The sequence below is a fragment of the Alexandromys fortis genome, unplaced genomic scaffold (assembly GCF_014885135.2).
Source record: "Alexandromys fortis isolate MF-2015 unplaced genomic scaffold, M_Fortis_MF-2015_v1.1 scaffold_142, whole genome shotgun sequence".
NCBI classification, from domain to species: domain Eukaryota; kingdom Metazoa; phylum Chordata; class Mammalia; order Rodentia; family Cricetidae; genus Alexandromys; species Alexandromys fortis.
The window spans coordinates 2,833,409-2,859,616 of NW_026068057.1; the positions used below are offsets into that span (position 1 = coordinate 2,833,409).

The following is a 26,208-nucleotide window of genomic DNA, read 5'->3' on the forward strand; positions in this document are numbered from 1 at the left end:
GGAGGGGGAGGGAAATGGGAGGCTGGGAGGAGGCAGAAACTTTTTTTTCCTATTCTCAATAAAAAAATTATATTAAAAAAAACTACTGAAATAAAAATACAAAGAGAAAATAAAAAATCCCAAGATCAAATACAAGACAGCCTTGTAGGAAATACAATCTATACCTTAAACAAGGAATTTAAAGTTTAGATAAAATATACATTACTTTTGAACTCATAAAACACAACATACACATACACAACACACACACACACACATCAAATGCTGAATTTTAGGTCAAGTCTCTATTTTCCTATCCCCCCCACACTTATTTTCTTTATTTACAATACCAAATGTTTAGATTAAGAATGTATCTACAGAAAAAAAAAGAATGTATCTACAGTATTAGCTACAAAATATAACACAGGTCTTTGAAGAATCCAAAATTAGCTGAAAACTATATAAATACAAAAACAGAACTAAACAGCAGCCAGGTGCTATTTCACAGACTATCAATGATGGGAAGACTATAGTTGCGTATTAATTAGAAGGTGGAAAGGAAACATTCCTCCACAGGCTCCCTCTCCCATAATCAATTTCCTGAACACTTAGAACAAGGCCAATCATCTATTGACTAAATCTTCTCAAACCATAAGAAAAAGCTATCTTTCTTCCTTCAACTTGTTATTTTAGATTATGTTTTCAAGGATGCAACGATGAAAAAGTAACGAATATATAAAGTAATTTGTATGTACTTTTACAATTTTAATTATGTTATCAAATCTGTTGAAAGCTGGGTTAAAATAATATTATTTGTCCAGTTGTGCACTATTAAGATCTCATTAGGTGGCATATTCAACCAAAATACTAAAATTTAACTAAAAATATTTCATTCATTCCATACTTTCAATGAAAATGTTTATTGAAAATTATCATTCAAAAGCACTAAAAAATGTTAAGATAAAAATGATATGTGACTATCTGTGCATAGATCAGGCTCTTTGCATTGCAAATGAGAGCTTTCAAATTGAAAGCATCTTAAACAAATAAATTAAATGTAGAATAAACCTTGAAATCAACAAGAATTACCATTCAACTTCCTTTTGTAAGCAGTTTTCATTTACTTAAAAGCAATAAGACTTTCTGGAGAGCAAACTGCTTTTATCTTCTTAAAAAGGATTACAGCTATCAACAAGGTAGAAAACAAAAACATTCACATTCTTCTTTGGGGCATTAATTAGGTTGCTGAATAAAATATTTTCCAAGTTAGTACTAAAAACATTTAACAAGTAATTGCCAACATTTGCCCTTTCATATTAAAAATACAGTCATCATTATAGTACTGACTGCCTTTCTACAGGAGTTTTTTTCTTGATGGTCATTGTCCAACTACAAGGGTCAGACTGAACTCAATCTCTCCTTTAAAAAAAATTAAAGATTTCTAAAATTTTGAGTTTATTGTGTGTGGGTATGAGTTCAAGTGTACACGTAGAGGAAAAGAGGAGGCTGGACTCCTGGAGCTGGACTTAACAAGAGTTGTGAGCTGACCAACATGGGTGCTCAGAACCAACTTAGGTTCTCTGCAAGAGCAGTACACACTCTTTAACCACAGAACCAGCTCTTAAACCCAACTTCTAAATCTAAACACTAGGTGTCTAAACTGTTCATGATTACTAAACTGTTAAGCAGAAGACCTGATTCTATTTTGTATTCTCTAAAACTAGCACTTTTAATCAAGTCAAATAGACTTTACTGTTGTTACGTTGCTCTGTAGTTTCTCACTCGAGAGTAAGAGTGGATCAAATTAGATGTATCTTACTTATATCCTTTCTAGGTCACAAAATTGTAGAAAACAATGTTCTAGTATTTTCATTTAAAAAGCATTAAGAAAACCTACATCCTCACTTACACCACCTAATATACACGAAGTGGTAGGAAAGGTGTTTAGTGGCTGATAACTTAATGGGTTTAATTTGATTCTGAATCTACCAAGACAGACTCATGTTTGTAAAATATCACAAGACATTGTATTTTTCACTGGATTAACAATATACAATAAATAGGAAACTGAAGCTGACTTTCAAATTAATCGTTGGAAGAAATTTTATCGGTTGTGAATAATGATTCCTGATAAATTACTATTACTAACATGTGGGCTTCCAGAAGACTAGACTTTTGATTTAGCTACAGTAACACTGGTATTAGTTATTACTTGAATGAATAAATTCAATAAACACAGCAACCTCACCAAAAAATTTCATTAACTTTTAATCTCTTAATTTAGGCACCAAACAGTACTGGTCAGATAAAAATTGTTATCTTCTATTACTAATGTATCCCAAAAAGAAGAATCTATTCATAGCTAAACTGAAATTTTTAATGATAGATTCTGCACTTTTTCCTCAGGCACAGTTCAAAAATATTGTTTCCTTAACTGATTACTGTACATCTGGAAGACTATTAACAGTATGTATATAACACATTAAATATAAAATGTGCTACAAAATTCTAGTTCTAACAATGTGCTATATATCTTACAGTATACAGTCCTACTGTCAGCTGCTAGAATTGCTAGATAACATATAAACAAGAAAAAAATGACAATCAATTAAGCGCATGGATGTTGCCAGGAAAGGGTATATATTTTCTGTGGGTTAGATTTTATCATTTACATAATGGAGTATGACATGAATCTCAGAAGAAATAAACAAATGAGAAGATGAATTAGGGAAAAAAGCTGTTTTCATTCAAATGGCAAGGAAATTTACCTATCTTAACCTGACTGAATAGTCAGGGTAGGGAAAAGGTTTATAGATAATTTGTCAGCTAAGGATCAACCCTAACACCACTACAAAGTTAAATTTATATTACTCTAATGAACCAAAAATCCTTAACTGAAGAACTGAATTCAATAACCAACTTAAGACTTTAGGTACTCTCAGAATACCTATTAAAAAAAAAAAAACAGACATACACAATCACTCTAGAACGGCATGCTTTCAATCTAGAATTTCTCAAAGTCATGTTCAGATCATGAGGGGTTTTTTTGGGGGGGGGGTCTGTTTTAAAGGCCAGGACTTCTGGGTAAGAGAGTAAACTTAATCTCCACGTGACCCATTAGACTTTTCATAGAGTCAGCACAAAAAAGAACATACTGTAGTCCAGACTAAAAGTACCTTAAGAAGATGGGAAGCATGCTGAAAAGAACTAAGCCAAACAGCTCCAATAGGGAGAGAAAGCAGAAACCCCATCTTTAAAAAAAAAAAAAAAAAAAAAGCAGTGGAGATAGTAAAAGTACCCTTAGGGACAAGTCCAAGTCCTCACAAGTTTCAAGTCTAGCTGTGAGACAGTAACTCCTCTTCACAGCAAATCAGCATTAGAGAAAAATACCATTGTGCTATTTTACATGATTCAGGGGAAGAGCTGAGGCACCAACTTAAGAGAAATCCTATTATTAAAAATTGAGCCAGCAGTGGAGATAAGCAGCACTAAGGACAGGGAACATCCAAGAGTCAGGGAGCCTAAATATACCATGCTACAACAGAGTGAGAGCCAGCGCTAGGAAACAACTGTGCTAGCGGAGGGATAGAATTCCACAAGCTAAAAAGTGCAGGAATAGAAGACTGGGCGCAGGCAGTTAAGTGCTTAACTCTTCCCTTGAAGGCGGGGAACCAACCAACCAAACTTATCCACTGAGAACCACACAGGAGACTGGGTCCTATGCCTCGGGCTCTGACCCCACCTTGAGGACCAGCAGGTGGATCATCCTCTGGAGTCACCTATTTATTTACCCTCCACTGCTGCAAAGCCCAGGATCTCTTAAGTACACCCCTTCATTGGGCTGATTAATACTTAGGAAAGTGTAAAGTGTAGAATCAGATCCTCTGCCTATACAGACAGATCTTAAGTGCTGTGGTTGCTTCCCCACTATTCCAACCCATTTAGGAGCATCCTCCATATAGAGTCAGCAAGCCCCAGAGAGTATGATCTGAGAAGTCTCCTGGAGGGTGAAACAACTGGACCAGCCCACAGGTGACAAGATAAGTATGGCTAGCAGAGGATCCTGGAACACAAAGAAGGGAAGCTACTCAAGTAAAGACAGATTTAGCAGACACTAGACGCATGAGCAATACAGGTTTTATAGCAGCATAAACCATAGGAAAGTGGGTCTTTTTTTTTCATCTTTAACACTCCTCCTATACTTTTAAAACTCATAGTTTTATTTAGTATTCCCCTTCCTGTATTTATCTAATATCATATTTGAACATTTTTTTTAACAAGTATCCTTCTCCGTCAGCTAAAAATTTCTGTAACTGTCTCTAAAGCAGTGGTTCTCACCTTCCTAGTATTGTAACCCTTTAATACAGTTTGGTGACTGGCCCCCCACAATATGAAGTTGCTACTTCATAACTGTAATGTCACTATTGTCATGAATTATAAGTAAATATTTGTATTTTCTGACAGTCTTAGGCTACCCCTCTGAAAGGGTCATTTGACCCGCAAAAAGGCAGCAATCCACAGGTTGAAACCACTGTGCTAAAGGATCCAAATAATGAAGATTACAATTTTGAAAACTTTCATTTCAGCATTCCATTAGGCAAAACTGCTTTCTCCCAAAGTAAGTAATTTTTTATCAATAACAACTACACAATGAACCTTCCCTTCCTATCCTATCTCCATTCCTTTCTGTCACTCACTCATCCCCAGGAATACTTTCTACCTGGAACCACCCTCCCAACCGAGGGGCCACACCTGGTTGTGACTCAGGTGATTTACACTATCCTTCCTGTCCTCCTCTACAATCTCCCCTTTTCACTCTCAGTGATATAGCTAGCAGCTTGCTTCCAGGAGGCTGCATTCCATGGGGACTGCCTATGGTGCAAACTCAGTTTGGCTCTTTACCACTTACCCTTTCGGCCTTCCATTCCAGCCATCTCCATCTGTTTATGTTACCCACCAATCCCCCCAGAAACATTTCTACCAAGGATCCCCAGTAGCCACACAGAGCTGGAACTCAGGTAGACTAGTCTCATCCCTGTCCTCCTTTATACTCTCTCCAGACATACTCTTAAGTCTTGGACTGCTTGTAAGAGATCCTCCTCAAACCCAACTCAATTCACTAGTGATTCCACCTGTAGATGCACCTGTAGATGCAGGTACCTATTCTAAGGAGGAGAGCAGCGGGCTGTGTCCCGCTGTCCAGCTAGCTTAAACTCCGAAATAACAACACATAAATTGTATTCATTTAAACACTGCCTGGCCCATTAACTCTAGCCTCTTAGTGGCTAACTCTCATATCTTGATTAATCCATTTCTAATAATCTGTATGTCACCATGTGACTGTGGCTTACCGAAAGAGATCTAGCATGTCTGACCTGGCAGCTGGCTCCATGGTGGCTCTCTCTGACTCTGCTTTCTTCCTCCCAGAATTCTGTTCTGTCTACTCTGCCCACCTAATTTTTCTGCCCTATCGAAAGGCCACGGCAGTCTCTTTATTTAACCAATGAAAGTAACACATAGACAGAAGACCCTCCTACACCAGGTATCCCTAGCCCTTTCATCTCTACATCTTCAGACTTACTTTTTGACCTTCTGCAACCTGCTTGTAGGATCCCCACACCTCTCACCACATCCCACTCCTGGGGACTCTCTTGCTGCCAACCCAATATCCCGAGCTCTTTCCCATAGCCCCTCCCAGGCTTTGCTCCATGACATTTCCACTCCTTTATACCGACATGCAGGACCCTCTACCAGGGACCCCACAGCCACCACACTTGGCTAAGATCCAAGGACAATAGCAACCAAAGAATAAACCACGCATCCAAGAGGACCAGATATCACTATCAAAAACACTTCAAACATCAGAATTCCAGGTGCCTAGACACAAGCACAAAAAAATAAACTTGAACAGCCAAGATCACATGCTTCCACCAGAAGTCCTACTGCAGTAAGACCTGAAAAAATATAATATAATCACAAGATAAGGCTTTCAAAACAGTGAGTAAAACTGTGGTCAAGGTTCTTAAAGATATAAATAAATCCTTTAATAAAGTCTGTAAAAACAGTTGAATGAAATTATCAAAACAATTCAAGTCAGAAAAGTAGAATTTAAGTAAGAAATAGAAATCAGTACAGAAAACCCAAGTAGAAATAAAAGATTTAGGATGCTAAAGAAAAACCACAGAGGTACATGTCATCAACAGATTATAAGAGATGGAAGAGGAAATATTGGGTCTTAAAGACAAGGTAGAAAAACATGTTTACCACGGTCAAAGAAAATGTTAAATGGGGGGAAGAGAGGGCACAAAACATCCATAAATCTGGGACACTATGAAAAGACCAAACCTATAAATTATGATTAACCTAAAGAGAAGCAAATGCACAGAAAATAGTTTTAACAAAAAATTTGCCCTAACTAACCAAGAATGTGCCTTTCAAAGTACAAGAACATATACAATATACAAAATACCAAAAAGGACAAGAAATTTCCTCACAACACATAATAAACAAAACACTAAATGTACAGACCATAGAAAGGATATTAAACGCTGCATGGTAAAAAAGACTAATTAACATCTAATGACAGAATGTTAGAAAAACATCTTCCCAATGAAGATAATAAAAACCCAAAGTTTCAACAAATACAAGAACACTAAAATATCCTGCATCTTATTTGATGACCATTAATGAAAACTACATACCAACAACAGCAAAAAATATACAAACTCATGGAAACTGAACACACTATGGAAAAAAAAAAAAGTCAAGACAAAAATCAAGAAGGTAATTAAAAGCTTTTTAATTGAATGAAAATTAAAACAGTATAGCAAAACTTATAGGACATAATGAAGGCAGTTCTATATATTAGTGCTTACATAAAAAAATGGAGAGATCTCATATTAGTAATTTAATGTTACATCTAAAGCTCTAGAACAAGAAGAAATAACACACAAAATACAAACAGCAAGAAATAACCCAACTGAGGGCTGAAATCAGTGAAATAGAAACAAACAAGGAACTAAATAAAGAGTTGGTTCTTTGAGAAAATCATGAACACTGATAAATTCTTAGCCAATTAGCAAAGATACAAATTAATAAAACTAGAGAGAAAAGTGATACGGCACAACAAATATCAAGGAAATCTGCAGAATCCTAGAGGATATACTTTAAAAATCTGTACTCCACTGAACTGGAAAACCTTAAAAAAAAAATGGATAAATTTCTACCAAAGTTAAATCAAGATCAAACTGCTAGAATGGTCAAGAACCTGAGACTGGTTAGACCTAATGCTACTATTCTGCTAAAAGGACAAAGCACTAATATGATTCTGTGGTGGTCTGAAAGAGAATGGCCCCCACAGGCTCCTATTTTTGAATGCTTGGTCTCCTATTATTAGAACTGTTTTAGAAAAATTAGAAATTTTGGCCTTCTTGGAGGAGGTGTGTCACTGATAGCAGGATTTTTGAAGTTTCAAAAACCTATGTCAGTCTGGGTGGGTCACACTCTTCCTTTCTACCTATAATTTATGGGATGAGCTCTTAGCTATTACAGATCCAGAGTCATGCTTGCCTGCCAGCCAACACCATGCTGTCAGCCATGGTGATTTGAACCTGTAAGCAAGCTCCCAATTAAACGCTTGCTTTAAAAGTTACCTTGGATATGGTATTTCAAAACAGGAACAGAGAAGCAACTAAGACAGACTACTAATGACATTGTTATACCCGTAGAGCTGTGCCTCATTCAACATCACCAGAGACATTTTTTTTGCAGTAAATGAGAACTAACACAGAGACCCATAAATGGACAATGTGCAGAGAGTGAACACTAAGTCATAATGGGATGTCTTTATCACACCTGCCCCCTTAAAGTTCAGTGATGATGTATGTGGAAGAAGGTGTGGAAAGATTACAAGAGCCTACTCAATGTGTGACTCCAAGGAAGTTGTCTTCCATATGCAACATTCCTGATACAATCTAAACTCACAGAGACCATTGCAGCAAACATAAAGTTTGTACCAGTTCAAGCCAAAAGGGCCCCAGTGCTGAGACTGTGGGGTGAACATGGGTTCCTACCCCTAAAAAAGATGCTATCTACAGCAATTGGTACTTACTGAAAAAGGGAAAAACTACTTCTATCCAATAGAGTCTTGCTGAGTATATTAACCACATCAGGATAGGCCCCATGCCAAGAACATGAATGGTATCAAGAACAGTATTTTTTGTACACTTTTTTGGCTCATTTTGTTTTATTTAGGCATTCTGTCTTACTGGTCTTTTCCTTGTGTGTACCAGTTTCCATTTCTATATGGGTTATTGGTTTGTCTGAGACAGAAAGATAGACAGAAAGACAGACTGACCGACCCACCAAGTATTGGAGTAGGTAAGATGGTGGGCAGAATCTGGGAATGTTTGGGGAGAGGAAAAGCATAATCAAAATATACTATATGAAGCAAACTTTTTACAATTAAGAAAATGTACCATGGAAAAATTTAGAGAGAAGAAAAGGAAAAATGATATAATTATACTATAATCTCAAAAAACAATTAAGATTACATAGCAACACCAACAGTGTCTCATAAAGAACAAGAGATTATTTAAAAAAAACAGATTTTAAGTGATAAGTGGTGGTGCACCCCTATAATCCCAGTACTTGAGAGGGAGATGTAGGCTCTCACTGTTCAAAGCCAGCCTGGTCTACAAAGACCGTTCCAGAACAGTCAGGGCTATATAGAGAAACTCTGTCTCGAAAAAACAACAACATAAAAATAAAAATATATAAAATAAAAAACCAACAACAACAACAACAAAATAAACATTATAAATTACTTACTTTAGATCCTGTAGAAGGTCTATTGCATTAAGCATAGTTATTAAAGAAGTGGTAGCTGCAGGGATAATAATAATGGGTGTTCGTGATCCTGTAAAGAAAAAAATTTAAAGGTTAAAAAATGATTATTATTAGTAAAAGAAATCACTTTCTGTATTATAATAATTTTTAAATTTATAAACTTAATTCTTTTGTGCTAAAATATTTTAAAATAAATTTAAAATTTTAATTTTCAATAATAGCAAAAATATTTATAGCCCATGTGGCTTATTTCTCACCAAGTAAAATACTAGGCAGATATACCCAAAATTGATGCACAAGCATATGAGCCCTAATTCTGAAACCTAGCTCACCTACATTTACCTCCTAAAGTAAATAAAAGACACAATCATACCTTTCTTCTGATTTGGGGGCGGTCTTGCTTGAGAAACTGTAAACAGAAAAAAAAATGACAACTGCTATAAGACAAAACAAAATATTTCCAACTTACAAAATGTTTCCAACTTACAAAGGAAGCTTAATATTGCTATTCATATGACTGGTGGTAAAACACAAGCCATCCCACATTTTATGCTTTTTACAAATACTAAAATGCTGTGGCATTACACAATAATTTAGTATAAGAAAAGAATAAAAGAATAACAGAGTATAAGAAAAGAATAAATACAGTATAATTAGTAAGTTCATGGATGCCTGGATCTGATTAACAAAGAAAATAGTTTTATAATACACTTCTATAAATGTAAAAGCAGAGTACTAAAAGAACATCCAAAACAGTAGATTCAGAGTAGGGAAACTGAGGAAAGAGAAAGAAGTTACTGGGGATTAAGATCTGAAATAATTTTTAAGTTCTTTTCTTTCTTTAAAATGTTTAAATTTTTGGTCACATAAAGATCATTAAAAGCAGTGAGCCAACTGCTTTTAATACGCAGCAGAAAAGAACGTTCAAATTTTACTATTTGCTTACACAACATCTTTTGAAATGCTTTCTTTTTTCTTTTCTTTTTTTTTTTTTTTTTTTGTTTTTTCAAGACAGGGTTTCTCTGTGTAACAGTCCTAGCTGTCCTGGAACTAGATCTTGTAGACCAGACTGGCCTCAAACTCATAGAGATTGGCCTGCCTCTGCCTCCTGAGTGCTGGGATTAAAGATGTGTGTCACCACCGCCTGGCCTGAAATGCTTATGTCACATGGAATCTAGTTGGTTTAATTAAAAAAAAAATATTTGTATGATGCTATAAAGAGTACAGAGATCTCTCAACAGAAGAAGTTCAAATGGCCAAAAGACACCTAAGGTCATGCTCAACTTCCTTAGCGATCAGGGAAATGCAAATCAAGACAACTTTAAGATACCATCTTACACCTGTCAGAATGGCTAAAATCAAAAACACCAATGATAACCTTTGCTGGAGAGGTTGTGGAGAAAGGGATACACTCATCCATAGCTGGTGGGAATGCAAACTTGTGCAACCACTCTGGAAAGCAGTGTGGCGGTTTCTCAGGAAATTCGGGATCAACCTACCCCTGGACCCAGCAATACCATTCTTGGGAATATACCCAAGAGAGGCCTTATCATACAACAAAAATACATGCTCTACTAGTTCATAGCAGCATTGTTTGTAATAGCCAGAACATGGAAACAACCTAGATGCCCTTCAATTGAAGAATGGATGAAGAAAGTATGGAATATATACATATTAGAATACTACTCAGCAGTAAAAAAACAGGCAAATGGATGGAAATAGAAAACACTATCCTGAGTGAGGTAAGCCAGACCCAAAAAGAGGAACATGGGATGTACTCACTCATATTTGGTTTCTAGCCATAAATAAAGGACATTGAGCCTATAATTCGGGTTCTTAGAGAAGCTAAATAAGGAGAACCCAAAGAAAAACATATAGGCATCCTCCTGAATATTAACCTTCATCAGGAGAGGAAAGGAGACAGAGACAGAGACCCACATTGGAGCACCGGACAGAAATCTCAAGGTCCAAATCAGGAGCACCAGGAGAGAGAGTACGAGCAAGGAACTCAGGACCGCGAGGGGTGCACCCACACACTGAGACAATGGGGATGTTCTATCGGGAACTCACCAAGGCCAGCTGGCCTGGGTCTGAAAAAGCCTGGGTTAAAACAGGTCTCACTGAACATAGCGGACAATAAGGACTACTGAGACATCAAGAACAATGGCAATGGGTTTTTGATCCTACTGCACGTATTGGCTTTGTGGGAGCCTAAGCAGTTTGGATGCTCACCTTACTAGACCTGGATGGAGGTGGGTGGTCCTTGGACTTCCCACAGGGCAGAGAACCCTGATTGCTCTTTGGGCTGACGAGGGAGGGGGATTTGGTTGGGAGAGGGGGAGGGAAAGGGGAGGCGGCGGTGGGGAAGAGACAGAAATCTTTAATAAATAAAAAAAATTAAATTAAATTATAAAAAAAAGAACACAAGAGTGAGCACTTAACAAGACAATGGAACTTTACAAGAGAAAAAAAAGAATAAACAGTAGCATTTAAAAATCAAGTCATTTAGGAGAGTAGAAAGATCTGATGATAGACCGAAGAATGTGGTAATATAATCTAAATACACTGCAATTACATGAGATCAACCTGGAAAGGGAAGGGAAGGGGAGGGGGAAAGAAGAGGTGCTAACACAAGTAAACTGGAAGTGAGCGGGGTCCCTAAGACGAAATGCAAAAGAAACTACCTGAAAAGTTTTTCTAGCCAATAGAGTTATTCCACATGGAAATGTGGTTAAGCAACTCCAAAAAATTAAACTAATAAATGGTGGACAGTAAGAAAAACATTCAAATTCAGTGTCAGTTTTCAGAAACAGTTGCAACCTGTAATGAATCTCAAGAGTCCAGAATACACTCCATTCTTTAGGAAACAAGATGTTACATCCTAATGAATTCTTTACACTCTGCATATTTTGTTGTTACTACAGAATACACTGCATCATCTTTCCATCACTACACAGATTGACGCACATATACACATTTGTAATCATTTTTTCCTCTTCATAAGGAAATACATAAGATTTCTTGACTCATTTCTAAGGCCATGAAAAAATCTGAGTAGCTAGACCATATTATTTGTTATATAACACATTCTTAAAAACAGCATTTGGTGGAAGATAAACTGGTGATATTTTGCACAGAAATATGGGTAGAGAAGAGAGAAAAGCTGCTGTGATAGAGAGATGAAAAAGGGATTCTATCTCAATGTCATTTCAGTCATATTTCTTACTTTTCTACTAAGGAAATCTAGACCTAGACCCAAAAAAGTAAAGCAACATTTGCTAAAGTAAACCAACTACGAGAAAAAGAAAAATTTTAAGAGCTCACACGTACATAAAGTTTCAAAGTTTAGATAAAATAACTACCAAAGAAGTAGTAATAGGCTCCCTAGAAGTATCAAAACAGGGACATGGTGAAGCTCATGTGGATAAACCCGAGTAAACAAAAACTGGAGTAGGCCCAGTAAGCATCCTGTGTCGTATGCTCATGGAGTTGCAGAATATTGTGAAAATGGTTACACAATCAAAAGTAACCTAGTTTCAATGTGATAATAATGTATTTTCCAGAACTAAAGAAAAAAATCCTAAATTTCATCTGGAAACATAAAAGATCTTGACTAGCCTGGTTTCAAAGCATAATACAAAGTCACAGTAACAGCAATTGTAAGGAAACCAATACAAAAACAGAACGAGGACAAAGAATGGAAGACTCAAGAAATAAATCCACACAGATATATCCATCTAATTTGACAAAGATATTTAAAAAAAGCATACATTGGAGAAAATAAGTCTCATCACAAAAAAAATGGTGTTGGGAAATAGCCAAATACAGAAGAATGAAACCAGTTCTATCTTTCCTACTATGGAGGGAGGGGGGGAAGGGACGGAGGGCGGGCAAGCAAAAAATTAACTAAAAATGAATAGAAGACCTTAAGGGATGCAAAATTCTGAAAGTGCTACGTCACAATAAGTAAAATTTAAGAGCACAGGCATAGGAAGGATTTTTAAGGACCCCAGGCTCAAAAACTGATCCCAGCACTGATAAATGAACTACATAAAAGGCTTGCAAAGTGTGAATGGCCTATAAGAGGGCAAATCTTGTCAGCTGCACACTGAACTATAAAGAGATAAAGAAACTAAACACACACACACAAATATACACTAATCAATAAATAGGTATATTGAAATAAGATATTTCTCAAAGGTCTTAGTACAAATAACAAATAATGAAAAAAATTAAATCTCTTAGCACACAAGGAAATGCAAATAAAAACTACATTGGGATTCTCTATCACCTGTGAGAAATTTAACATTAAGAAAAACTACAGCCAGGGAAATGGCTCAATGGGTAAAGGCATTTGCTGACAAGTGTGACAATTGAGTTCAGTTCCCAAGACACATGGTGGAAAGAGATTATACTCCTAAAAATTGCATTCTGATTTCTATATATGTGCCATGGTATAAAGGGCTCTCTCTCCCTCCCTCTCTCTCTCTGTCCCCTTCCCCCTAGGTTTTTTTTTTTTTAAAGAAAACTATAGAAAATACTGGCAAGGACTTGATGGGGAAATAAAACACACACTGAAGACAAGAATGTAATTTACGGTAGCCACTATGAAATTCCACATGGTGGTCCCTCAAAGAACACAAACAAAAAACTAAACACAAATACCACAAGATCCTGCTAGGTGTACCTCTGTTTGGATACCAAAAACATACATAAAAAATCAGGTATGTTGAAGAGGTGAGTGAGTACCCACGCGGCCAGACAGTCCCGGGAAACTGAGTACAGGCCCCCTCCAATTCCCTAAGCCTTTCTGGCCATCCAGCAGGGTGATTCCCGGCTGCTGGCTTTCTTTACCACATTCCACCCTGCCCCCAAGCACTCCTTTTCATCTGCAAGGTCCTTGGAACAGCCCAGGCACCATCCAACTCCCTGGGCTTTTCTGGGCATTCAGCAGGGTGTGTTCCAGGCTGCTGGCTTTCTTTACCACATTCTAGCCTGACCCCAAGCACTCCTTTTCACCAACCCCACACCAGACAAAGGTCTGATCTCCAAAATATATAAAAACCCAAGAAACTAGACATTAAAATTCTAAATAACCCAATTAAGAAATGGGGTACTGAACTGAACAGAGAATTCTGAACAGAAGAATTTCACATGGCCAACAGATACTTAAGGACATGTTCAACTTTCTTAGCTATCAGGGACATGCAAATCAAAACAACTTTGAGATACCATCTTACACCTGTCAAAATGGCTAATATCAAAAACACCAATGATAGCCTATGCTGGAGAGGATGTGGAATAAGGGGAACACTCATCCATTGCTAGTGGGAATGCAAACTTGTGCAACCACTTTGGAAATCAGTGTGGCGGTTTCTCAGAAAACTGGGAATCAACCTACCTCAGGATCCAGCAATACATTCTTGGAAATATACCCAAGAGATGCCCAATCATACTACAAAAGCATTTGTTCAACTATATTCATAGCAGCATTATTTGTAATAGCCAGAACCTGGAAACAACCAGTGGAAGAATGCATAAAGAAACTGTGGCACATCTACATAGAGTACTACAGCAGTTAAAAAAAAAAAATGACATCTTGAATTCTGCATGAAAATGGATGGAAATAGAAAACACTATCCTGAGTAAGATAACCCAGACCCAAAAATATGAATATGGTATGTACTCACTCATTAGTGGATTCTAGCCGTAAATAAAGGACACTGAGCCTATAGTTTGCGAACCTAGAGAACCTGAGTAATAAGGTGAACCAAAAAAAAAAAAAAAAAAAACATATATAGATCCTCCTGGAAATTGAAAGCAGATAAGATCACCCCAGACAAAAGTTTGGAGCGTGGGGTTGAGGGTGGGGTAAGGGAAAAGGGAGAGAAGGAGAGAGAAGGAAGAAAAGGAGGGTTGAGGAGAATGGGAATGGGGGAATGGGATAGTTGAGATGGAGGAAGGAGAGATATGGAAGCAGGGAAGAAGATATCTTAATTAAGGGAGGCATTGTGGAATTGGCAAGAGGCTTGACTTTAGAGGGGTTCCCAAGAGTCCACAGGGATGTCCCCAGCTAGGACCCTGGGCAGTGGAGGAGAGGGTGCCTGAACTGGCCTTGTCCCTTAGTCAGACCAATGACTATCTTGAATATCATCATAGAACCTTCGTCCAGCGATGGACAGAGATAGAGACAGAGACCTACAAGGGAGCACTGGACTGAGCTCCCAAGGTCCAGATGAAGAGCAGAAGGAGGGAGAATATGAGCAAGGAAGTCAGGACCACAAGGGTTTGGTCCACCCTCTGAGACAGTGTACCTGAACTAATGGGAGCTCACCAAATCCAGCTGGACTAGGACTGAAAAAGCGTAAGATCAAACTGGACCCTCTGAATATGGCTCACAATTGAGGCAGACTGAGACATCAATGATAATGGCACTGGGATTTGTCTCTACTGCATGTACTAGCTTTTTGGACCCTATTCTATTTGGATGCACACTTTCCTAAGCCTGGATGAAGGGGAGAGGGCCTTAGACTTCCCACAAGCCAGGGTACCCTGCCCTCTCTCAGAACTGGAGGTAGAGGGGAAAGGGTGAGTGGGGGAGCTGGAAGGAAGTGGAAGGAGGGGAGGAAGTGGAAATTTTGAATGGTATTATTTGTAAAGTAATAAAAATATCAGAAAAAATAAACAATGAAAAAAATCAGGTATGTTTTATGTAGTAACTATAACAACCCTGGAGTTCAGTTAAGGTTTTCCCAGTCTCAGTTTCCTCAACTGCAGAACAGAGATAACTCTACATCCTATTAAGCATCATGAATGATTTAAAAATAATGTATTTATATATTCCAAGTCCTTAGCCAGATGTAGCATGTATTTATGTCACTAACTGAGCCCTGCTGCTGCTGCTGCTGCTGCTGCTGCTATTAAAGCAATGCAATCACTGCTAATATGCCAGTGGATAAAAGATAAAGGAAATACTATTATTGCTCCTTTGCTTCATTACAAATTATTGGATTCTTTATTTTAAAAGTATTGCTCACAACTTCTGTACAAGACATTGCACACAGTCACTGAACAGCAGCAGTAAGATTTGCTTTCACGGAGATTTCAGCTGCATGGGTGAGCTAATACAGAAACAAATACAGAAAAACACTGAAGAGGTTGGGGATATACCTTATGGTAAAGTACTTGCCTAACTGCACAAGACACTGATTCAATCTCCTAAACACAAACAAGACTGAATGAAAAAGGAACATATAATTGAAAGATGTATGAATAAAAGGGAAACTGTCATTTAAAGAAAATACTTAGAAAATGCCTAAAAGGAAGTGGCATTTAAACTGAAACGTGAAGAATGAAAAGGAGCCAACTTGCAAAGCACAAGTGGATGAACTAGATGTTTGCAAGTGCCAAAGCAGATGTGTGAACCTCAGGGAGGAATGTCAAGACTGAGGCCACATGCATGCTGCATGTGCACGTGAGGCAAGGAGGTTCAACAGTGATTTTTATGCAATGCTAAGTTCTTGTTTGTTTATTTCATTATCCCCATTGTGTGGGGGAGGCTAACTATGTTGTCCAGGTTGGTCTTGAACTAAACTTCTGGATTGACCTGATCTTCCCAATCCTAACTAGCAGGGACTACAGACATGTGCTACCAATCATTCTGACAACATGCTACTATGACAGAGGTGGCATGGAATCTCAAGTTTTGATTTGGAAAGAATATTGGATGTCTGGTTTTTCTTCCCAAGTATTTAAGTATCATCTCAAAGACCAATAATGTTTAAGCCAGAAAGTGATATCATCTGATTTTCAGCTCATATCCCTGGCAAAAGAAAGTTAGGAGATTTACACGGGGATTAAAAAGAAAATTTCGAGATGTGTAGGTACACACCTGGGGGGGAGGGAGTGGCAGTCATATCTCTGGTTTGGGGTTCTGCCTGGCATACATAGTAAGCTTCAGGCCAGCAAGAGCTAAAGAAACCTCAGTTAGAATTAATGCAAAAGTCCTTCTCAAATAATGTGATTTAAATGAGAGCTTTTCTTTCTTACTACTTTATTCCAATCTAAGGCTAAGTTAAAAAAAAAAAAGGGTAGTAACAATTATTATTAAATTGATCGAATTAATCGACTTTTTTTAAAAGATGCCTGTGAGAGTTTCTACCATGCATCTTTTGGAGGACTGAGTAGGAACAGAAAGTTAGCACTGCGGTCTGCCGACTAAAATGTAAGATACTAATTTAAGGAAATGGTGGATCTTAAATTGTGGTAGAGACAGTGAGGTGAAACAGGTGAAACAGGAATGCAGAAAAAGGAAATCTGACAACACCTTCAGATCTATAAAAGGTAAAATGAGGTATGAAGAGTACCTACCTACTAGATAGATTTGCAAGCTAAAAAAGAGTTAATAGTAGTGCCACTTACTGAAGAATTAAGAAAAAAGAGAGAACTTGGTGGGAGGGAGGGAGGGAGGGAGGGAGGGAGGGAGGGAGGGAGGGAGGAAGGGAAAAATGTTTACATTTGTTTTGCAATGCCTATAACTTATGTTCATGGAGAAGTGATAGCTAATATTGTTAGTATCAAGTGACAAAGCTCTCTAACTGAAGACGAAAATTTGGAAATTATTAGCATATAGATTTAAAACTACAGGTGGCACATTGTTTATAAGCTGAATGATTATTATCATAAGAAACTTAAATGAGGGGCTAGAGTGATGGCTCATCAGTTAAAAGCACCATCTGCTCTTCCATTCCCATCACCCACATGGCAGCTAACAACTGTCTTTACCTCCAGTTTCAGGAGATCTGACAGCCTCACACATATATGTAGGCACATTAACGCACATTAAGTAAGCAAATAAACAAATAAGCAAATAAACAGAGAAATGAATAAATAAAAAGATTGAAGAAAAGTGGAAAAAAGGAAACTTGAATGAACTAACAAGCATAACTCAATCACACATGATTATATTAAATAAACACACAGAAGGCCATTTATTTAAGAAGAATTCTGAATAATATACCAACAATTTAAGGCTAGAAAGCCGGGCACTGTGACATCCATCTTTAATCCCAGCAGTTAAGAAGAAGGAAGAGAATCTCCGAGAGTTCAAAGACAGCCTGGTCTACCAAGTGTGTTTTATAGCTAAGGTTACACAGTAACCTCAAAAACACAAAATAATAAAAAAATTTAAGCTAGAGAATTTGAATATGATTAGTGATGCATTTTAAAAAAAAGGTAAAAGGCAAATGACTTAATTAGGCTATGAAAAGGAGAAACCAGTGGGGTTATGGCTTTATCTAAGATATATTTCTCAATGCACTAGAAAACACATAAACAGTGTTAGCTACTTCCCAAAATTTCTTAAAGATCTAAAATTTTTAAAACATTCTAAGATGATAAATATCTAAGGATTTTTTCTGTTAAAATATTAAATATTTGACAAATACAAGTTTAAAAAATTAAATTGTTCAGAAATGTAATTCCATCCTTTATGTCCCTAATCTAAGTGGAGACTAAGTATTTCCACATTTCCAAATGCTCCAAATCCCATCTAAAGGAACAATACAATTATATACTGCCCTCATCTATTCATCTATTATATTACGCTGTCAGGTGTGTTTGGGGTATTCATGCTTTTTTCCCAGCTTTAAAAAATAGCAAATGGGCCGGGCGGTGGTGGCGCACGCCTTTAACCCCAGCACTCGGGAGGCAGAGGCAGGCGGATCTCTGTGAGTTCAAGACCAGCCTGGTCTACAAGAGCTAGTCCCAGGACAGGCTCCAAAACCACAGAGAAACCCTGTCTCGAAAAACCAAAAAAAATAAAAATAAATAAAAATAAAAAATAGCAAATGAACATGTCAAATATTAAACAATACCCCTCAAATTGGAAAATATCATTTAACAAATATTTCTATTGAACAAAAGTACTCACAAAAATATTAGGATAAATAAAGATTCCAACCTACAAACACCCAGTGAAACTGGTTCTTAAGGTCAATCTAGTACTGAAATCTAAATTTCTTTCAGAATGGTGGGTAAGAGCTATGAGCATATGGATACAAAATATTAATGATTCCAAGTGTAATAAAGCATATCTATAGTACTGGTGCTAAGAAAGCTAATGCAGAGGATCAAGTATGAAGCAAGACTCTATCTCAAATCAGCAATAACCAAGAGAGTAAAATGCAAGGCATGATGGTGTATGCTTGCAATGCCAGCACTTGAGACAAAAGGATTAAGAGTTCAAGCTCTAAACTGGCTTTTTGGAGGGATACCTTGCACAGCCTAGATATGGGAGGGGGGGTGTGTGTGAAGAGGGCCTTGATCCTGCCTCAAAGTGGTATGTCAGACTTTTTGACTCACCATGGGAAATCTTACCCTCTATGAGGAGTGGATGGGGGATGGAGTAGGGGAAAAATGGGAGGAGAGAGTGGGAACTGGAATTGGTAAGTAAAATAAGAAGAGTTTGTTTTAAAAAAAAAATTTTAAAAAAAGAGTTCATGGTGGCGCACGCCTTTAATCCCAGCACTTGGGAGGCAGAGACAGGCGGATCTCTGTGAGTTGGAGACCAGCCTGGTCTACAAGAGCTAGTTCCAGGACAGGCTCCCAAACCACAGAGAAACCCTGTCTCGAAAAACCAAAAGAAAAAAAAAAAAAAAAAGATCAACATCAGCTATATACTGAGTTTATAATACTAGGCTAGGCTACAGAATACCCTGCACTTAAAAGAGAGAGAGAAAGAGAGGGGAGGAGGGAGTGAAGGAGGGAAGTAGGGATAGAGAGAGAAACAGAGACCAAAAGGAATAAATGAAAGAAGAAATCTCAAATGTATGAACAGGGCAGTATCTAAGATATTATATTTAGATAAGACTTAATTCCTTCTATTAGTTAAACCTTCAGTGTACTTGGGAAGAACACATAAAAAAGAAGCATAGGATATTAAGAGTTGAAATTTTCAGAACCTGATATTTCACATATGACTATTATGTTTAATAGAACACAACCCTCTTCTTTTCATAATTAACCTGTTGCTCTGGGAAAAAAAAAAAAACTATCCTGGACAAGAACAAGATGGCTCAACAGAACCTAAGTTCGATCCCCAGAACTCACAGTAAAAATACCCTAAATTGTCCTTTGATTTATATATGCGTTCTGTGGAATGCACAGTATGCACACATACATACTCACAAACATACTGTTAAAAAAAACTGACAAAGGCAATCTAAGGGGAAAAAAACGGTCTATTTTAGCCTACAGTTCCAAAGAGGTACATACAAGCTCATTATGGTGGGGAAGACATGGCAGTAGACAAGGGAGGCATGGAGGAGAAAACAGGAGGTCAGATGGTCACATTGCATCCACATTCAGTGGGTACACAATGAACATCAAGTGGGGTCAAGTTATCAAGCCTCAGGGCCAAGCCCCCAGGGTGCCTTTCTTCAACTCTTGAAGATTCTACAACATGCCCAAATAACATCATCGCAAGCTGAGAAACAAGTATTCAGATACATGAGACTAATAGGATATTTCACATTCAAACATCAATATCCTTAACTTCCATTTCTACACACATCACACTTAGGTAATGTAACATTACATTATCAGCAACTTCCTTCTACTCCTTTTTTGTCTAGAGAAACTATGACTTTATATTAATTCACAGAATATAAAACTAGATAAGAATTCTTACAGTTTTGTTCGTTTTACCTCTTTTGCAAATTCTAAATCTCTTATGTGACCTTCATGAGATTGACAAACCACAACTTCACATCCTTTCCTTCCAAAGATGCTACACAGCTGCGCTGCTTCTATAGTGTACCTCTACCTTCATGGACACTATTCTTTAGACCCAGAGTCATCTGTCACTCCTACTTACTTTTTCTTCTTCCTAGAAAGTGCTCTTAAGTTTAATTCTGGCAAGGATAACATAGAAATAGTTATGAATATACTATTGTTTTTACGTGGGTCAGAAAAATTGTTTTAGGTACCAAGAAGAGATGGGTGCTAAAATAACTTTAATAGTACCCTTGCTCACCAACTATTTTAAAAAGTGACTGTGGAACTTCTAAGTGCTCACCAACACATGCTGAATTTCTGTAGGAAAAAAGAATCCATATTTGCATAAAATATCATGAATCTGGGCTGGCGAGATGGCTCACAACCAAAGATGGCTAGGCTCACAACCAAAAACATGAATCTAAAAGAATTGCTGAGTAAAGAAATACATGTGAATGGCCTTAGAAACAAATCTTAACCAAAAAAAAAAAAAATGTTCTTTAACTCTTCAACTAAAACAAATAACTCAAACTAATGTCTCATGGCGTAAGTTTACATGATACTATTATACACTGTCCCATAACTTATTTCATTGATGGTTTCTGTGATGGATGATCTCGAATTACCTAAGAGACAAGCTTCCAGTTATGTCTGAGAGACTATAATAATTATGTTAGTCTCTGGAAATATCTGTAAGGAATTATCTAAATTACAGTAACAAAGGTAAGAAGACCCACCCTGAATGTAAGTGACACCATTTCAGGCACTAGGATCCCAAACTACATGAAAAAGAGAAAGCTAATCTGGAACACTGTACACCTCCCTCTGCTTCCTGACCATGGATGCAATGTGACCATCTTCTTCAAGGTCCAGCCACAGAAATTTCTGATAAATAAACTGCACCCCTTCCTTAGGTTACTTTTGCTCAAGATAAGACAGTAAATAATATTAAAAATATAGACTTCAGAGATTCTGTAAACTATTCATTTCAACTTGTTTTTCTGCTAAGAATATATAGCCTAATGGTGCTGGCAAAGTTTAATGAGGATTTTGTGTATAGTACCACAGTTTAAGACCAGCTTAAAGAATACTGGTGATTAATTTGAAGAAAAATGGCCTTTCAGTAGTATATTTTAAGTAAAACAATGATTTCTTCCAATGACCACACATCAAATACATTCAATTTTATGAACATCTAGAAAAAAAATCAAAACTTTGTATTTTTACCTGGTCTAGGTACAGGCTGGGCTGCAGGAGTTTGAGTCTTACGGGCAGATGCACCTTCCTTTAAAAGATAGAAATTGATGCATGATATCAAAGTTCATTTACATAACAAACATTTTTAAGAAATCTGCTATTGCTCTCCCATTTAGTCAGTCATTTGGCCAAGGCCTATTAAGTTTAAAAAATAAAATATTTAAGAGGTTAAGACTGCTGTGTGTAATAGAACAACTAGAGAATAGCTTGTAATACAGTGAGTTCCAGGCCATTCTGAGCTACATGAGACCCTGTCTCAAAAAGATCCCTGACCCTTAAAAATAAGTTCCACTGTCACAGTTAGAATTGCTCTTGAAGCCATGCCTTGTCTTCCATGACGAACTAGACCCTAAAATCATGAGGAAAAATAAACAAGTAAGCAAAAGTCCTACTTGCTTTATGCTTTTTAGCACATTATACTAATGAAGGTATTTAGTGGAAATTTACATTGGTACCAAGTAATATTCTTAATTATTTGCTTAATTGTAAAAAACATTAACATTTTCAGAAACAGTGTTATTGGACTTCTTTTTGTAACTTCTGAGATTTATTTTTAATGAAGTGCTGGAAATCAAGTTTAAGGTCATGTATACGTCTATGACTAAAACACATTCTAGTCTACCTATTTTAAAGTCTACTCAAGTATTTTTCCTCTGTAAGTACAAAAATGAATAAACAACACCTAATAATGAGATATAATGACACTTCTTGGTAGATCTTTAAAGCCGGTAACTAGTTCACATTAATTAAATGTTTGTACAATGAGCAATCCTTGATTAATGAAGTAATCATTCTCTGGTCAGAAGAAATAAGTCCCATTCCTTGGTGACAAAAAGGAACGCATTCTAAACTAGGTCAACAAAAGTCCTTTCCTAGGATTACTTCTCACAAATAAGAGCTAGCTGATAAGAACTCTAACCATAAGGCTGAACTACAAGGTATGCCTACAATAGGAATAGTAATACTATATCCTTTGACTCAAGAAGATAATTTACTGGCATACAAGACAGAAATAAGTATAAATAAAAACCTATGAAAAGAATACAATTCCCATTGTTAATTAGCATTCAAATTCCTCTAATAATTCTTCATAACATAAATCATTAAATTCCTTCATCTCACTCTTTACACTATACACATTATTTAGCTTCAATTCATTGAATCAGATTTTTGTGAGTTGCAAAAGAAAGATTTATCTATATTGTCTTTTTTCAGTTTATGCAAATTTTAAGTTGTCTAAATCACTATTGTATAGTTTTGGTTAATCTGAATCCAAAAATAGTTATACAGTGTGATACAACAGTACTTTATGAACAAGACAATACTAGGAAGATCCTTACTGTGTCATTAACTTACAGCCATTTCCAGGACTCCTTACCAAATGCCCAGTTAAAAAAGCATTTTATACTTGGATCTCTGATGCTATGAAATTGCGTAAATGACATAACACAATTCTACCACTCTCTACTGTGAAGATGAAAAAGTGAAATATTTTCAAAGGTATATAGTGTTTGGCATGAATTAAAAAGAACAGCAATTTGGCAGTGACAAACTGTTAACTGGAGAGGAAACCCGCTTTTTTTTTCATGGGGGGGGGATCTAGCATTACAGCTGCATTAAAACGTGACATATTTTGGGAAAGTTAGAACGCCTCAATTATATAGAAGAAAACAGTGACAGAGCTGCATTTCCAAGAAATAAGACAAGTTTTGTTTGTTTGTCAAGATTTGTTGTTTACAAGTAACTCTTGCTTATTTTTATTTTACTGAATGAGATAATCTAAGATCCTATGGCAATGGAAAATGAGTATCTGCTACTTAAACAAGTAGGCAAAGTATTTCCCGGATGTGGTTGGTAGTATAGATCTGTCATGCTAGTAACTGAGAAAGAAAGGACAGGAAGATTCCAAAAGCTCACCAGCTACTCTAAAATTACAGTAATTACATTCCACAGTGCTTTAGATAACAAAAATCAACACACACACACACACATTGTGCTTGATGTTAACAGTAAAAAGGTTGAAAGATAAATGAAAAAAATCTACTAATAATACTATTAAAATAATGATGTTTAGGAATGATCTTTAGCCAAGGTAGTATAGCCTTGGGTCAATAAAATTTATAACATATTCCCGAAATGACTAAATAAAAAGTATGCCTCCATTTCTGGACTTTTAGAATTACTATGTTAGGATTTGCATACTACTACCTGAAATCAACTACATATTCAGTAATTGCTATTAAACTCCCAATTTTGCAGGAATAGAACAACCTATCCTAAAATTCACATAAAATCATAAGTAACTTCAAATAACTAATCTTAAAAGAAAGATACAAGTTATAAAACTCAACTTCCAATTTTCAATACTTACTACAAAACTATAGTAATTGAAACAATATACTACTGAGATAAAGACAGATAAAATAGATGGATGAAGTAGGAAATAAACTCTCCCATTTCACAAGAGTGCCAAAATCATTTGAGAAAGAATAGTCTTCAAAGGATGGTTGCTGGAAAAACTGGTATAAGCATGTAAAAGAATGAATACCTTATACCATATACAAAAACCAATTCACATAAGATCACAGGACTCTATTTGAAAGTTAAGGGTATATAATAGAATAAAAGTTTCACAATATTGATTGTGACATTAATGTATTGATATGAAACAAAAAATGGAGATGATATCAATGTATAAAATAAAACAGATTTCCTCAAAATTAAAAACTGTGACTCTAACACTAAAAACATAGTAACTCATAAAATGGGAAAAAGTTTTTTCCAAGTCATTTATCTGATTAAAAATTAACAAAGAATCCTTTCATCTTATAACAAATGATGGAAAAAAGAACAAATTCAAAAAAGGTGTAGAACTTAAAGAGAAAATTCTCTAGAGAATATTTACAAATAATCAATAAGCATATGAAAATATGTAAAAAACACCACTAGTCTTTTGAGAAGTGAGGTACCTTATTTCTCATTAGGATAGTTACTGGCAAACAATGAAAGGAAAAAATGACATTAAGAAATACCAAGTACAGGAGCTAGAAAAATGGCTCAGTCATTAAGAACACATAGTACTTTTGTGGAGGATCTGAATTCAGTACATAGCACCCATGTTAGGCAGCTCACAATTCTAGCTGCCAGAAAAATCTCACACTTCTATGGGCACCTTTATTCACATTTACATAACCCAAACATACATAGATACACACACACACAGAATTTCTAAAAGAAAACTTAAAAAGATAAGCTCAACACCAATTAAAAAAAAAAAACAGAACTCTCAATGCAAGGTTAGCATGAATGTAAAAGAAGTATGACAGTGGTTGAAGACATTAAACAAAGAATAACCATCTATACCAGTAATTCTAGCCATGGCTACCTACCAAAAAAAACTAAAGATTGGTATTTGAATAGATAGATATGTGTGCATTTTTGTTTGTAGAAATAATATTCAAACAGAAGCCAGAGCGAGAACAACCCAACAGCAACTCTAACATATGAATGGGTAAACAAAATATGAGGTACACAACTTCTTTTACTCAATTGTAATAAAGAAAATAAGACTCAAACACAATATAATGCTGATGAGCACTGAAAATATAATGCTAAATAAATTAAGTAAAACACAGCAAAACAAATATTTAATGTTTTCACATATGAGGTACCCAAATTACTCAAGTTTGGAGACAAAAGACAGATTGGTCATTATTAGGATCCAAGTGCAAGAAGGAATGGCAGACTTATTGAGCAATATGTATACACTTTTCTTTTTCTGAAATGAAAAATTCAAGATTAGTGACAGTTGCACATTTTAAATGTAGAGATAGTATCACTGAATTGTAAACTTAGAAATGGATAAAACAGTGTATGTTATGCATATTTTATGATTAAAAGAAAGAATAAACATAAAATATGTTTAAGTTACTAAGAACAAAATGGCAGAATTTAAGTATACTCAATGACAGTAGACTTGGGAAAAGTCAGGGAGACAACGGATAAACAATACTGAGGGCTGTAGTCACAAAGGAGACCATAGGAAAGCTGAATAATCAAGAAAATAAAAAGTCAACCAGCAAAAATGAGATATGTCCACTCAGCTTGGGGTGTGGGAGAAGGTAAGATTCTTCTACACACTAGCCAGGTGGCTCTGCTTAAAGAAACCAAAAGTCAGTTCTATGCCTGGAACATTAGCAGATTTGGTGTGAAAGTGATGCCTGGTCACCAGGGAGAAAGAAATTTACTCTGACACTCTCCATACCTCAGAGAGCCGTGACCAGTTACCTCCTTGAAAAGGTAATATCTGAGAAAATGCTCCTCTTGGAGTAACAAATACAAATTAAAGAG

At 36.4% G+C, this 26,208-nt stretch overlaps 1 protein-coding gene across 2 annotated transcripts in view; it reads right to left on the minus strand.

Moving 5' to 3' along the window:
- The window catches only part of Cdc73 (cell division cycle 73), a 684,130-nt gene that overhangs the window by 589,668 nt on the left and 68,254 nt on the right, over window positions 1-26,208 (minus strand). For both annotated transcript variants that reach the window (XM_050119992.1, XM_050119991.1), the window contains exons 11-13: window positions 21,829-21,886; window positions 9,200-9,235; window positions 8,809-8,896 (exon numbers count right to left, since the gene is read on the minus strand). In XM_050119992.1, the coding sequence (XP_049975949.1) occupies window positions 8,809-8,896; window positions 9,200-9,235; window positions 21,829-21,886 (182 nt within the window). The remainder of the gene's footprint in view (window positions 1-8,808; window positions 8,897-9,199; window positions 9,236-21,828; window positions 21,887-26,208) is intronic.